We start from the raw sequence: 15,279 nt of genomic DNA, 5'->3' as shown, positions 1-15,279 counted from the left end.
ACTCTAAAGTCCTCCACTGAAATGCAAAAGAACTCTCAGCTGGCTACAAACCAGCTTGGTGTCATTTCAGATAATTAGTGAAATCTCAGGCTTCATGCTGACGGGGTTTCAGAAATGTAAGACTGAAAAACAAATCCAGGAAACATTTAAAAACAAGAATAATAATTTAAAAAAAAAAACATCTGTTTCAGACCTATGTATTTTTTAATAAAGTAAATGATAAACAAAACAGAGAGGGGTAAAAAAGAAAAAAAAAGACATGAAATGGCATGCGGTAACATCCATAATATATACTTGATACAAATCTATTAAGTGACCAGTGACAAATGCATGATACATATTTTTTTTTTTTTTTTTTTTTGCTGGTTAGTTCATATCGTTTCATCAACAACGATTTTCTGTCCCGGCGGAGCAGAGTGGAAAACAAAGCCAAGCCAGCTCACTAGTATGAGCTGAAGTACAGTACTTATGTTTGAGAGTATGCAAAATCACATTCAACATGGACACAAAGATAACATGTGCAGCACACAGTACTCACTTTACTTTTTTTTCTTTTATTTGTTGTTTATGAATCACTAACGGTGTGCCCTAGTGTTGGATCACAGGCTGTGTGGACGTACAAAAAACAGAAAAACAAAAAAACAAATACTGATACAATGAGAGGAATAAATGTCTGTTGGGCTCAAAGGATGTCCTTGGATTTTCATATTCCAGCATTCAAGCCAAAAGTCTGTAGTCACCGAGTCCCTGCATCATCATCACAGGACATTCTCAGCCAAAACTTTGTGACCGGCGGCAGCTCTCTCCCCCTCAGCTTCCCTGCTGTGCTGATGAGAAACCTTAATTAGGGATGAAGTCACCATTGAAGCCAGGAAGTGTGCCACCTCAGGGGGATTTGAGCTTCTTTGTCCGCTGCGAGACTCCATTATCGGCTTTAAGCACCCCGTTCTCATGATGACCGACTGGCAGGGAGACAGAGGGAGAAAAGTTTGAATATTCTCTGACGCGTCATAAAAGTTAGAGCGAGACATGAGGAATGAAAGAAAATCATCTCAGGAGCTCACATGTGTCCCTCTTTAATTGCCGTACGGGTTGCTTTGCGGTAGCCTTCTTGCGGACGGCTTGTTCGTGCCTGAACTCCCGCCAGCGCCTCAGCTGGAAGCGGATGAACTTCCAGAGGAGCCAAGATTGAGTCAAACACACCACCAGTAGAACAGTCATCCTGAGCAGGCCCAAACGAGAGAAGATTAGAGCTGCTGCCATTCACTCTGACATTCTTTTTTTTTTTTTTAAATAGGCCTGGTAATATTTTCCAAAAGACCTGTTTGTGCTGGGAGTCTGGTTTGAAAATTGCAATGTTCAAACAGATTCAAACTAGCAGGCCGGTTGTCATAAATACTCAAAATAATAATAATAATAATTAACAAGGCAGTAAATTAACCTGATGCTAGCATCTCAATACACCAATGTTGGATGTTGCTCAACCTTTATCAATTTCTTATTAAAAGAAAAACAAAATTGAGAAATTAACATTTCAGCCACAAACTTTTATCAAGCCCACACATTATAAAGAACAGAAACTCTTTTAATAGGAACTGATTCTGTCTGATAAATAACATCCTGCTGTCAAAAGGCTTCAAAATCACCCACACCATCTATTACCCATAGACTCACTTGAAGAAAAAAGATTTACAACACATTATTTCATAGTTAGAAATATAAAAATGAACATCCACAGAGATAATATACTATCTCTGTGGATATTTAATTTTGAAACTTTACAATAACTCCTGCTCTATATTGTTGGTATAAATCCAACAAGCCTCATTTTGTTGAGTTTTCAAAGTAAACACTGCCATTAAAGAGGGGAATTTATGTATTTTATGCAGCAGTTTTCTTTTTAAATTGAAAAAGATCTTCATATTTTATTGGGGACTAAAGGGGAACCTTTCAAAACAAAACACAGCTCAGGTTCACATGTTAAAAAAATGCTGATACTTTTTTGGAAAAAAGAAAAAAAAATGATGATAGTAGCAGAGTGAACTTAAAAGTGAGCTTTTTTTGTTGGTTTGGTAAATAAATCAGGACAATTCTTTTTCAAAGTTGTTTTATAGTGCTATAGGAGTTGGCTGTAGAGTGGCATGTTTTTCTCAAACAATAAAACTGACTAATAAAGAGGGAATGTTTAAGTAGAGTAAACATTGAGTAGGCTAAAAAAGAAAAAAATAACTTGTCCTTTACCCGCATCTCCAAAAAAATAAATAAAAAATATGACTCAGCATTTTTGTCCACTTTCACAATTAGATGCGATTGCTTCATACACTTATAACTACTTCCTGTTTAAGAGATGTTCTAATCATTAGATTGTAGTTTCCAGAAGGTCTGATCCAAACATCACATTAAACATTTTTCAGCCAGTCTTGTACCAGGCACCCATTTCAGTTAAAGATGTACAATGTTTATTGAGATCATTCGGGGGTTTTTTTTGTGTGTTTGTTTTTTTTTTTTCATATTTGTCAAAAAAAGCCTAAACCAGGGCTCACCTTATCAGAACAGTGTTGAAGTTCCCCGTCTCTATGTCAAGCCCCTGATTCTCAGAGCGGGCCAAACCAAAGCCCACGGCGAGGAACATCAGGGTCAGAGTGGCCATCCGTGTAAACACGAAGCTCACCGCCCACAGATCAAACCTGAACCAACACAGCAACGTGGCGTTTTTCAGATTCGCCCTGCATGCAGCTGCATTAATGCAAATGAGCCTTTTACAGCTGAATGACTTGGAACCTATCTGGGAAAGAATCCCCTTACATTTTCTGATGATTCTCATCAGTGAAGTACAGGAGCCTCGCAATGTGGAAGCCCAGTTCTGACACGTACTGGAGAAAAAGGAGCACCAGGCCCACACGGCTCAAACTGCAGAAGAGAGAGAAAAAAAAAAAAATTAAAAATCAACTTGAGGACGTACACAAGCAAAACCACAAAACAAACGAGCTGGGTTATCTTAGCACTTTGCTCTTATCAGAACTAATGCAAACTTCTTTCGCAAACCTTCTTACACTTCACTATCGCATTAACAATCAGCCCTCCTCCTCACGGACACTTACTTTAACAAATAAGCTACAGAGATGTGCAGCAGATAAAGGCAGATGTACTGCAGCTGACGTGGAATCTCCTCCTGAAACAAAGAGCAGAGTTATTTTTAGAAACACAACAAGCTCTCATATCTTCCATGAGGCTGCCCCTCATTCTGTTTAGAACATCTGCAGGGAAATTATACAAGACGTCCACAAACGAAGCTTATCTAGTCCCGCTCCAGAGCTCCCCCTGTTCCCAGGGCCTCCTCCACTGACCTTGCGTACTTTCTGGAAGTAGAGCTCCGGCAGAGCGTGGAGCCAGTAGGCCAGCTGAGTGAGGTAGAAAAACTTCACCTGAAACCTTGAGTGCAAACACGGAAGAACGGTGGGAGAATTAAACGGAAGCAAAACGGCTGCAAAGCATTGTGTTTCCGAACAGCTTCAGAACGCGTTTCCGTTCTGAAGCTGTTCTTTGGGTCATTGGCGGCTTCTTCTTTGAAATAGTACTTTTCAGAGGGGAAGGAGGTTTTTATGTGTCGTGCAATGAAAAAGGCTGAACTCTGAATTGATCCAGCATAAAAAAAAAAGGATGCCTAAAATATGAAGGACAGCTAACCGCTCATGTTTAATTTGCACTCGTGCAAAATCTCTTTTCATTTCTTATTTATGTTTTCATAAAAACACTGTTTACAGCAGGCCGTGTATTCGCCAGTTTCTACATAATTGAAAACTACCGCAAAATATTTAATTACTAAGCTGTAAAAAATAAAAAGAAAAGAAAAATAAATAAATGATTTGTTTATACAAAGAAGAAAATTATTTAATATGCTGATTGGCTGCACTGCGCTGCACTTATGCACTGGGGCCATTTTCCTACATATAACATACGACTCCTTTTCAACATTTTTATTTTTTCCACTTTTAATTCACTTTCAAAAAATTGCCTGCAAATGCGGCGACCTTCTGATGACCCAAGCCAAAGCAATTCGAACTAAATGGAGTACATGGATAATTTAAATTACACTCCTACTTGACTTCAAACCAGGCCATGTCTCATCATAAAAAAAAACAACAACAAAAACTGTCAATTCTCGTCAGAATCTAATTTGTCAGTGCATCTCAGATATTATACAGGTGACCAATTATGAATAAAAATAATCTGAATGCATATTTTTCAGCAGGACTTTACTCAGTTAAATGTAAATTCTTATGTTTTATGACTTCTGCTTAATATTCCAGTCTACCACCATAAGAACACGCAGCTCTGTATTTATTTGTAAAAGAGTAAGCCTTGTAAATATCTACCTGAGGTGCGAATGGGGGTAGTTTTCCCAAAGGCTGCTGGGGTGCAGAAGATATCCTTCCTATTTAGAAAAGATCATAAAGAACAAAATAAAACCCTCGAACTGCCTCATTTCTACATGCCAAAGTTTGGGAATATTTGTGGAGTATCAATAAATAAGGAGTTGTACCAGTTAAAATATTTTACTCACTGTAATGAGGATGTAGAAACTCCACACACTCGACACTAAATGGAACACACCCAGCTGACCTGACTCATTAAACTTGGTGTTTTTGCTCTTTGACAGGTGAAGGCGGCGGTTCACTTTCTGCGACAGGAACAAAACAACAGATAACGTGAGTGACACTGGATCCCGTCACAACGATCGTCACCGTGGCGCACCAGGAAGTGTCACCGATACAAAACAAAAGAAAAAAGCAGGGCAAGAAGAGACAGGCGATACCATTTATGGCTGCTGCTGACAAACACTCCTCTAACAGTGTATTCCTTTCAAGGCAAACAAAAAGCTGTTGGAAGGTGCCAAAATAAAATTCATTTGTCCTTAGTGACTGGTTGCATTTTAAGACAGATCAAATACTATGTGACTTTGCTACACACAAGCAGCCTTTTCCTGTGTTGAAAATGTTTGTGATGTACTGTGACTCATCATGATGTGTGCAAATCCAGCTAGGTGAAAAAAGTTTATTTTCTGACCTTTGGATAGACTTGAAATACAATCTTTCACACTTGTCATAATCACATTACTCCTACCAATTTGTATGGAGCCCAAAACATTAAATTTCATTTCTGGTTATTCTTTTACCTGCTCCTCTCAATCATGCATATTGTGTTGGCCTGTCACATGAACTCCTGATCGAATACAATGAAAAGGTTCTATGAATACCTTTTAAAGGCAGGCATTTTTGCATTTTTAAATGCAAAACTTGGTGTTTGAGAAATGATTTCATTTGGCAAACCCGGAGAAAACTTATAATATAAAGGCAAATGTTTGCAATTTTATATCAGTAATGGAAGAAAATACTTCTTCCTGTATACATTAATGTGGTACAGTTATGCACATAGATAATACAGTGAGGTTTTTGTTGCACCTTGCAACAAAGGTAAGGAGACACTATATAATGCTGTGATTTGCAAATGCATTTTGCTTGGCAGTTTAGGCTCTTACATCCAGAAGATACTCCTGAACTACAGCATGGAGGATGATAGCGATGAAGAAATAGAAGAGGATGGTGGCACAGTCCTTCCATCCATAATGATACGTAGTCACCTCTCCCTCTAAGCACACAAAGGAGGGGAGAAACACACAAGACACAGTCCGGCTTATTAAAACATCCTGGAGAAGCCGACTGCCTTAATACACAATGACAATAATGCTGAATATTCATACAAAGGAATATTCTGCATTTAAGTTAGGAAAAAAAAACGTGTTCAAGGTCATAAATATAATTTCGTCACCTCTTACCTAGTGATAACGTGGTGATGTTGTACTGGGGCTGAATAAAGAGTATGGCTGTCTTTGCTGTTGCCTGAAAAAAAAAAAAAAAAAAGGACAAAACCAAGTGAATGATCTGAGTAAAGCAGCTCCAACAAACTGGTCTTCAAAGTATTTTTATAGATCAAGACAGTGTCAACAGGAGGAACAGAAAGAAGTAAGATGAACTAAATTCCTACGGATAATATGCTTGTTAAAGAACGTAATCAGGAGTAATGTACAGGAAAGACCAGATACTTGAGGATTTTTTTGTATGTAGAATTTTCATAGTCTGATTCTGCCACCATGACGGTGGAAATCCTGTGATATTTATGTCATTTTAACATTATCTGATAAGATCACCTCCTTACACATGTTTGGATTGTTCCATTGACATGGCCTGTGGCAAAATACAAACAGAACTTCTTAATGCTTTCGTTAAAACAATTATAGATAACTGGCTTAACACGATCTGAATCCGTCTATACAACTGAGCTGTATTGGAATTATTCAGACTAATATGAACTGAATTTGGACCCAACTGTGATCGGCACAACTATTCTCCACCAATGTAAAACCATTCAAAACACCATGATGCTGCCATCATGTTTTACAATTGAGATGGTGGGACTTAAACCACGTACAGTGTTGGGTTTCTGCCACTCATGGTGTTTCGACTGGAGGCCACAAAGTTCAGTTTAGATCTCCGAGCATCTTCTTTCCTACGTTTGCCGATATGGTCTCATCTAAACAAAGTATCCCAGTTTCACAATCACAGGGTCAGAATCTGACTGTATGACTGGGAGTCAAAGAATGAAAAGAGTGGATTGGAATTTGGACAAATTACACATGTTTCCTAGTCAAGTGCCTTGAGATAACATTCATTGTGAAGTGGTGAAAAGCCCAAAAGCAAGCCTCTTAAAGGACATTATTTGCTTGCTTCTGTTTTAAGCAGTAAAGGCTGCCAAAGCACACGGACTGTTGAGAAAGACTTGGTGCTCTGCCATCGGATTGACCATCACAACAACTCACTGCTTTTGTTCTGTTTAGCAGAGGGTATTTGACCTGTGGGAACAAGATCTGAAAAATGCATATGAAATTTACAGTTCCCCTTTTCTTCTGAAACCAGAAAAAAAAAAAAGGAAATCCCCCTTCAAGTTATTCTCAACGCGACCATCTGTGTGATCACAACCAGAGTTCCGGACAGAAACTTTAAATACCCGGAGGTGGGGAGAAGATGGCTTTAGAAGGGTGGTAGGAGAACCAGCTCCACTATGAACCATCTAGCTGAGTGTCCTTGCCGAAATAGCGGCTGGTCAAAGCGGTCTTTGGAGCTGCTAAGGCCAGAGTGGCCACAAGCAGCGGATCAGAGTGAGACGTGGCAGTTAACTTAACAGATAAAGTGCGCGGCGGAAAACGAAGTAACTTCCGCTACTGCCTTTCAAAATAAACAGGGGCGGGTTTAATTACGATAGAGCGAGTGCCGTGCTTTTATTTTGAAAATAGGAACAGCCAAATTTCCTGTATGATTTTGGGATTTTTGAGACAGTTCCTAAAGTTTGTTACAACACAATGTATACTGGAATGAAGCACACGTTAAATACAAGAAAATCTATTCATCTTGACAGGAAGCAAAGCAGGCAATTACGGAGACATTTGGTTAATGCAAAAAAAAAAAAAAAAAAGAATCCAAGAGCGCTGTTAAAGATGTTTAACACTAAAAGTAAATATGCAATATTTCACTTTTTAAAAAACAGCTCCCATAATATGCCTTGCAGTTTTGTTAAACATTTATGTAAAGAAGTTTTAATTCGTGTATGTCTTCGACCAGAAAAGCAGTACTTACTGGCAACAAAAGTTGTAAAAAAAAAAGTACATGAAAGAAGGTGATAATCTCGTTCTTATCGGTCGGTGTGAACGAACCTCTGATGCAGTCTGCAAGTAATCGACAGAAAGAGCTTTTTGAGCTCACACATCAGTGCAGGAACGCACAGACAGACCTGCATTCTTAAAACAGCTGAGAGACAAACAGAGACGAGGGAAGAAAAGAAAGAATCAGAGTTCATCTCACCTCAAACATCAGCCCGATCAAAATGAAAATCACCAGGCTGAACACGATGTCGGCATGGTTCTGGATGAGAAACTCCTGGCTGAAGAACGGGTAGCTCTTGTTTCTCCGACGAAATGCCATGTCAGCTCACTGACTTTATAAATCAGAAAAATTTTTCGGCTGTGCGAAGTTCAGGAGTTAACTTTCCCGGCGGTTTGCGCATGCGCCACGTCTTAAAGGGCGAGTGTCATAAATACCTTTAAGGCCATTTAGGTCTCGCAGCCTCCTGGAAAAAAAGGTAACTTAGGCACAAGTCTCAAAACTGAGGCTGTTTTAACAACCTGCATTGTTTTTTTTTTTACACCTGAGCAATGAAAAAGATTTGGCTAAAGGTTACAAAAACGCAAAAGAAAGATAATATTTACTTTTCATAAGTAGTATGCGTCAAATATTTCAGCCTAAATCTGCTTTTCCTCCAGGAGTCTCTTGTATTTAGCTCCACCCACCATCAGCTTTAAATAACTTTCCTATTAATGCAGGAATAACATACAAGTCTGGGATAATTTCATTAATTTCCTAAGAAGTATCTTTAAAAAAAATGAAATAAATAATAAGTCAACTCAGTGAAACATATAGGCTGTTTATTGCGTATTTCAAGCCACCAGTGGCCTCAGACGTCATATTTTAAAATGCCACACAGGCATTGTTACACTGCTTTCCTGTCTCAGAACAGTGCTTCGAATAAAAGTTTGTCACCTGAAAAGAGCAATCAAGAGCAAATAAATAAAAAAAAAGTCACCACAAATGTCTCATATGCACACGATTCATTTTGTCTCACAGTAGATGAATTTGTGCCTGAGACGTTATTGTTGTTTTACAACATAATGTTAGTTCAATAAGTTATTTAACAATTACATGGTCAACATGTAACAGAAAAAAAAAAGATAAAAACATCACAGTTTTCTGCTCAATGCCAATTAACACCACATGAGAAACACAGCTTATTAATATCACATGTATGTAGTGAAGTCTTATTTTTTTACGTTAAAGAAAGAAAGAAAAAGAAAAAAACAGCATTGCAGCAGAAACAGACGATACTGAAAATAGTTGTGCTTTTAAGAAGCCATAGAAGCTATGGCTTACATTGTGATAGGTTCAGAGGTCAGATGCTCCACTCACTGCTAGATCTATGCACTCTGTCATCAAATAGCTGCAGTGATACGAATGTTTCAGTATGACTTGCTGAAATTCGCTCGTTTCAGAGCCGAGTCGCTGCATATGATAAAATGTTTTAAACCAAACTAACGGGTACAGTGCTTTGAATAAATACTCACACCCCTTGAATCTTTTCACATTATGTCATCCTGCAACCACAAATTTCAATGCAGTTCATTGGAATTTTATGTGACAGACCAACTTTTTTTTTTTCTTTTTGCAAATAAAAATGAGAAATGTCTGCTGTGCATTTGCAATCACACCCCTTTAATATGTGTAAGAAATTCAAATGACAACAAAATGAATATATCCTGCAGCAGATTACCACTGCATTCAGCCTGAAAACATCGTCCTCACTGTGAAACACGGCAGTGCTAGCGTCATACTGTGGGGATGTTTGTCTTCAGCAAAAACAGGGAAGCTGGTCAGAGTTGTTGACACTATCAATGGGTAAAAGCAAATCACACGTTCCTGATTTTTAGGTGTAAAAAAAAAAAAGGAAATTAATAATAACTTCACAAATCTGTACACGCATAAAAAATCCCACAAAAAGAAGTTTGTGGTTGTAAACTTTCAAAATGCAAACAATTTCAAGGGGTATGCATATGTTTGAAAAGCACTGTGCTTTCATATTAAGTAATCACAGTCATGTGGAAGCAATTTTTCTTTTTCGTTTTTTTTTTTTTTTCTTTTTTTTTTGCACAGTATAATTCCAAAGTTTAGCTGCCAAACAATAGCATAAATATGAACTGAAACTGGGGCTGGTGGCGTGATCACACACCATTACTGTCACTTGAATGTCAGATTTTCCTTTAAAAAAAAAAAGAAAACAAACATAGATAGTTTCTGTGTTTCCAACATTTAGAAGCAATGCATTTTTAAGAATGGTTAATGTTATGAGAAAAATAGATGTTATTTTAGGATTATTTTAGGTTCCCTACTGCATGTAGTGCTCTAACCCTTACGACTCTTATAAAGCTGGTGTTGCTCCGTTAACGTTGGATAAGCTGCTGCTGCTCTTAACTCGTTCCCTGATTGTGCCACAAGACAGCTAGAAGGTATTATCTTCATCTCTGCGGGACAGTATGAGCTGCCTCCTTGGACCAGTGAGATGCGGGACGCTGGGGGGAGAATCCGACACCCCGCAGTCCAGCTTGGGAGTGGAGGTGCAGCGTGGCCCGACGCGGCTCATGAGTCCACGCACGTCTCTGTGCAGGGCAGGATCACTGGGGATGGAGCTGAGCCGAACCCCCTGTTCCAGACCCCCGATGTCCCGGTCCAAACGGGGGTTGCTGGCGCTGCTGGGGGACTGGGGATCAGCACTGAAGTACAAGGTGGAACTCGATTCAGTAGGGCAGTAATAAGGCTCCGGGCTGTCTCCGAAAACCGACTTGCCCTCCGGGGAGCTGCGTTTGAAATCCGACGTGGGCGACTCCATGGGGCTTTCCATCTCCAGACTGTCGTCCTCTCCCTCGGGTCGCTCGGTCGACGTGGGCTCGCTTACGCTCTGGAACTCGTCTTTGCAGTCTGAGAGCGGAGCCAGGCCCTTTCCCTGGGACTCGAAGGTGGACACCCCTTCACAGCTGCCGCCAGCCGTAAAGGTGATGCCCTCGTTGCTCTTGAACTCCTGGTTGTACTCCTCCATGTCCAGTATGGCCGCTGGCCCACCGGCTCCGTACGCCCTGTTGATTTTACAGAGATCGCCGGTTTTCAGGGCCAGGCGGATGAGGAGCCAGTGGTGGTGGAAGCAAGGGCAGGAGCTGTTGGAGTGGCCTTGACAGTTTCCCGGGTGCTCCAGCAGGGAGCCAGCTACGCCAGACAGGGAGAAGCTGCCGTGATTCTGGACAGAAGATGCCGGCAGACTTTTGTCGCCAAGAGAGAAGGAAGACTCGCCTTGCTCTATGCATGTGCTGCCCATCTGATGCCGGTTTGTACCTTGGGAGATTTCTGTGGACTTGGGATGGAGGAACCGGTAGTACAGGACCAGCGAGGTGGCTCCTTGGAAGCAAACGAGAGAAAATATTAAAGTTTAGTATGTATTTCTTTCCTGAGCCCCCCGACTGATTGGCACCTCTGTTAGATTGTAGTTTGCGATAGTAGGTAAACACAGACACACTCCCGTCCTACTCGGGTTGTATGTTTGTCTTTCTCATTTTGAAGAGTGGCAAAGAGAAATGGGCCATGAATTATTAGCTGTCTTCTGTAACTTTGCTCAACCTTAGGAAGAAAGTACAAATAAATAAATAACTGCGTTGGCTTATTTTACAGAAATTATTTGGGTTGCAAATTGGATCGGCACCAGTGACTTAAAAAACTAAAAATGCCTCGGTGCAAGATTTTGTCCATATTTAATAACTGTGTTGTAACTGAGGATCTTTTGAATTTGTTTTCCTATGAATTTATCCGAATGCAACTTATATTGAATTTTTTCCAAAAAGGTCCAAAAGTCAGTTAATTAACACTTCAGTCAGAAAAAGCTTTATTCGCCAAGTTTGTGCACGCAAACAAGAAATTTGACTTTGGCTCCATTTTGCACTCAGTGAGAACATTTTAAATATAAATATGGAACTATTACAAAATATGTTTTTCTAAATATGTGCATATACAGTGTTTTTACAAAAGAGGAAGCCAAGGTTGAGTTAGAGGAAGGTGAAGGTACGTATCGATGTGGGAACTCCGACTGTTAAGGGTTCATTAGAGGGACAACCCGAGGGAACAAAAGCGTCTCTCTCGGCGGCTCATTTTTAAAATAGTAGCGCCAACCTGAAGGTAAAAGCCTTGAGGGTTTGAGTCCAGGATGTGTGGGGTGTGCAGAGATTGTAGCTGCCTTTTTCCAGACCATATACCTGTACAAGACCTGGATGGAGGGAAGGTCAGTCATGACAATAACATCTGCAGACTTAATTGTTTGTTCTATCCTCTTTTGTGGAGGAGTTCAACTACAGACACACCACACCAGTGGACAAGACTCAGTGTTGTGTATTTAAGAAAATTTGGTATCATATGATCTTAACAGTTTCATACTTTTCAGACTATCAATTTTCTACCCTGGCAACCGTATCGTCGTTTTTCAGAGTTTTGATTCTACACCCTTTGTAATCATTGTTATTATTAACAGAATCGGACTGGTTTGTGCCTCTGTACAGATGCTGCAGACAAAATGACTCACCGAGGAAAAAGCTGCACAGCACAGAAGTGGGAAGGGTCATGCTATCCCATGATGCTTCGCTCAGGAAGTCGGAGGCGGCCAGCAGCAGAGTCACATTCTCTACGAGCATGAACTAACGGAGGAGGAGAAAGTCACACCATCACTCATTTTCCAACAGCTTTACGTCACTGCAGGCTGAGGACACAGAGGTGAGGATGACGGTGCAAACTTCTTGCTTTACATAAGCGCATGTGTCCTTGTAGGTCGTTGCGTGGGATGACACACCCAGCGGAGCACAGCGCATGAAACGCTTTTCTGTAAAACAACCCATTCCTTACTGCATAGAAGCTGGCCATGCGAAAGCGCGAGGGTCCGTCTTTGACGTTGAGGAAGAGGAAGACGTGGATGAGCCCCAGGACGCCGTTAAAGGCACGCCAACACCAGTGACCAGTGCAAATGTCGGGCTGCTGTGATACCAGCCAGAAGGAGGCTGTGAGCCAGTGAAAACCTGGAGATCAAGGCAAAAACATACCGAAATCAGAGATTTATAGCCCAAACGCAAACTACGGAAGTTTGTTTTTGGGTTGTGCCTGAATGGCATCGGAGGACCTTCCCTCTCCGTGCTCACCTGCTACTCCGCAGACCCACCAGTTGAAGACCCTGGCGAAGAACATGAGGCAGGTCACCCGGGCTCCCAACATGCCTGCTCTCCAGACCAGCTGGCACAGCAGGGCTGCTGGTGGCATGGCCAAGTGGCCTGGCCGTATCAGGCAGCAGGCTCGGCTGTACAGCACCAGGGCCCAGGAAATGGACAGCACGCATAGTCCACAGCAATATGCCACTGAGTGTTAAACGGAGGCAAAGCATTAGACAACAAAGTCATGCCTCAAACGAGAGCTAATAACTGACAAGGAGATGGGCTGACCTGGTGACATTATCCCCACATCTGTAGATACGACCACATACGCCTGCAGCAAGCTCTGAGGCAGCGTTAGGACAAGCGCCTCCAGCAGCCACAGGGCAGCGACGTCTGCCTGCTGCATGACGGCAGCACCCAGCTCAGCCACCGAGTCCTGCATGTGCAGCACGGACCTCATGCAGTCCCACAACCTGCCAGCAGAGGGAGACAAACACCTGAACAGGGATAACCTTCTCAATGACAGAATGATGTCAAAACTCCCTGTCTGCACTCTCAGGAGTGTCACATCTCACTGAGCATGCAGGCTGTGCTCACGTGCAATAAAACCCCAACATGCTGGGGTTGCACAGACCATACCTTTTGAAGATGCCCAAGTGTAGCACGTGTATGACGGAGAGGTAGCACCGCCTTTCATCCCCGTCATCATAGTACCACTTCACACTTAGCAGCTGGACTGCTGTCCCAGGAAGAAAGAGGCCGAGTGTGAGGCCTGCCCACTGCGTCTCCTCGTTCCAAAGGTAGAATCCTATACAGTAGATCACTGATGCACGCACGCAAACAAAAGACGAGCAGAATGCAGGTTTTATGCAAGAATTTAAAGTGCAAATGGAACTTACAGAGTGCCAGAATGAAATGAGGTAAGAGGTCATTATGCACAAAGCATGCTTTATCAGTGGGACAGATTTCTGCATTTTTTTTTCTTTTTTTTTTACCATTTGGCATTACAAACTGAATTTAACTGCAATGTTTTACAACCAGGATGGAACTGGATTTGAATATGTGAACGGTTTGTCTTTTCATATACCTGGAAATGTGTCTTGAGATGACATGTGTTGCAAATTGGCACTACATAAATAAAAGTAATTGAAGTGAACTGTATTAAAGCATTGCATATGTTCGGATATACTGCCAAATGCACAGAATGCGACGAGCAAGAAGATCCCCCACGAGTGCAGTCATGCTGTCTGTCTCTACCAGCTTTGATGCAAACTTCAAATATTTGTTACATAAACTGATGTTGCTCGGAAATGAGGAATCGGCAGAAGTCCAGCCGGCAGCTGAGTATTTTTATCTTCAGGGAATGGTATACCTGCAGAACACAAAGTCACACTTTGTACAGATCCAGTCATCTTTCTGGTATCCTGACCTTGGGTCATTGATCCGCTTGTTCAGGGAGACTGAGCTGACAGATTACAGGTGGGATGAGAACAGCACGAAAGCTAATTTTGTTTAATATATGGACTAAATTTTTTTTTAGAAATTTTAAGGATTTTAATAATATATATGTTTTTATAAACGCTGTTTGTGGTGAGTGGTAGGATGTAAATAGCCTTGGATGATAGGTGAAGCTGTTGGGGGACACCTTCAGGCGTTCACACCAGTTTCCAGCTGTGGTAAACAAAGCCTCGGCTCTCTGTTCACACTAGTAATAACAGCTTCACCTTGTGTTTCCACCTGAATATAAAGGTTCGTGACAGTGCTACAGAGGCCACACTTCCATGAATGTAGCTAAAACCTCCACGGTGTAATGAAACTTGTCGTCTTGCTATTATTATTATTATTATTTTATTTATTTATTTATTTATTTTTTAGATAAAGCATTAACTTGGGAGCACGATCGCCACCGGTAAGCTAGCTGCCCACTTACGTGCGCTCCGCTCGGCCACGATAACCAGCGCCGACACGCCGAGCAGGATTGCCTGGCACCAGGCTATCCAGCAGCCGCTCCGCCGGGCCGCTGACGGCATCCTGCGGGCGAGCGCTCCGGGAGCGGCGTTCATCATGTTGCAGATATGTGGGAGCGAGGAGCAGCCGGGGACATGATCCTGGTCATCCTTCTCTCCGGGTACATCCGCTCCCTTCTTCTTCTTCTTCTTCTTTTCTCCCGTTGCCCACCCCCTGTCAAAAAAACATGACGTCAGTGGTCGCTTTAAAGGGGCATCAGTTACCGAGCGACTGATGAGACTGTAACCGTAGAGAGTTCATGGCAGGCCATTGTATCATTTGATCCCCGTCATCGGCCATAACATTATGACCACTGACATTCGAAGTGAATAACATTGATTATATCTTCATCCTGGCATGTGTTGTTGGTTGGTTGA

General features: G+C 41.6%; 2 protein-coding genes across 5 annotated transcripts; both read right to left on the bottom strand.

The window, feature by feature from the left end:
- Positions 1-363: 363 nt before the first annotated feature.
- tram2 (translocation associated membrane protein 2) lies at positions 364-8,139 on the bottom strand. 2 transcript variants are annotated; one of them, XM_007546614.2, is made up of 11 exons: positions 7,917-8,139; positions 5,837-5,900; positions 5,540-5,649; positions 4,565-4,681; positions 4,377-4,435; positions 3,348-3,432; positions 3,102-3,172; positions 2,806-2,910; positions 2,544-2,687; positions 1,065-1,222; positions 364-962 (listed from the first exon to the last, which is right to left on the bottom strand). In XM_007546614.2, exons 1-11 carry the CDS (start codon positions 8,034-8,036, stop codon positions 886-888), a joined length of 1,110 nt encoding a protein of 369 aa, XP_007546676.1. In that variant the 5' UTR covers positions 8,037-8,139; the 3' UTR covers positions 364-885. The 2 variants fall into 2 exon arrangements, with proteins under 2 accessions (XP_007546676.1, XP_007546682.1); XM_007546620.2 differs by lacking the exon at positions 7,917-8,139 and adding an exon at positions 7,066-7,182.
- A 382-nt stretch (positions 8,140-8,521) lies between these two features.
- xkr5a (XK related 5a) lies at positions 8,522-15,115 on the bottom strand. Of its 3 annotated transcripts, none has more exons than XM_007546601.2 (7): positions 14,826-15,115; positions 13,535-13,718; positions 13,184-13,368; positions 12,887-13,099; positions 12,597-12,766; positions 12,280-12,391; positions 8,522-11,108 (listed from the first exon to the last, which is right to left on the bottom strand). In XM_007546601.2, the coding sequence occupies exons 1-7, from the start codon at positions 14,959-14,961 to the stop codon at positions 10,162-10,164; spliced, it is 1,947 nt and encodes a 648-aa protein (XP_007546663.1). In that variant the 5' UTR covers positions 14,962-15,115; the 3' UTR covers positions 8,522-10,161. The 3 variants fall into 3 exon arrangements, with proteins under 3 accessions (XP_007546663.1, XP_016524542.1, XP_016524533.1); XM_016669056.1 differs by having other exon boundaries at positions 13,535-14,267; positions 14,826-14,894; XM_016669047.1 differs by having other exon boundaries at positions 13,535-14,917.
- Positions 15,116-15,279: the final 164 nt, after the last annotated feature.

Source organism: Poecilia formosa, unplaced genomic scaffold (genome assembly GCF_000485575.1).
Source record: "Poecilia formosa unplaced genomic scaffold, Poecilia_formosa-5.1.2 Scaffold1, whole genome shotgun sequence".
In the NCBI taxonomy this organism is placed as follows: domain Eukaryota; kingdom Metazoa; phylum Chordata; class Actinopteri; order Cyprinodontiformes; family Poeciliidae; genus Poecilia; species Poecilia formosa.
This window is presented reverse-complemented; position numbering and strand designations above follow the sequence as displayed.

Coding starts and splice junctions, on each gene's coding strand:
- tram2 (XM_007546614.2), bottom strand. CDS start 8,036: ATGGCATTTCGTCGGAGAAACAAGAGCTACCCGTTCTTCAGCCAGGAG. Junction 2,911..3,101: donor TCTGTAGCTTATTTGTTAAA/GTAAGTGTCCGT, acceptor TCTCTTCTGCAG/TTTGAGCCGTGTGGGCCTGG. Junction 963..1,064: donor GCAATTAAAGAGGGACACAT/GTGAGCTCCTGA, acceptor TCTCCCTGCCAG/TCGGTCATCATGAGAACGGG.
- xkr5a (XM_016669047.1), bottom strand. CDS start 13,893: ATGGTAAAAAAAAAAGAAAAAAAAATGCAGAAATCTGTCCCACTGATA. Junction 13,369..13,534: donor CACTTGGGCATCTTCAAAAG/GTATGGTCTGTG, acceptor CTCTGCTGGCAG/GTTGTGGGACTGCATGAGGT. Junction 11,109..12,279: donor GCTGTGCAGCTTTTTCCTCG/GTGAGTCATTTT, acceptor TTTGCTTCCAAG/GAGCCACCTCGCTGGTCCTG.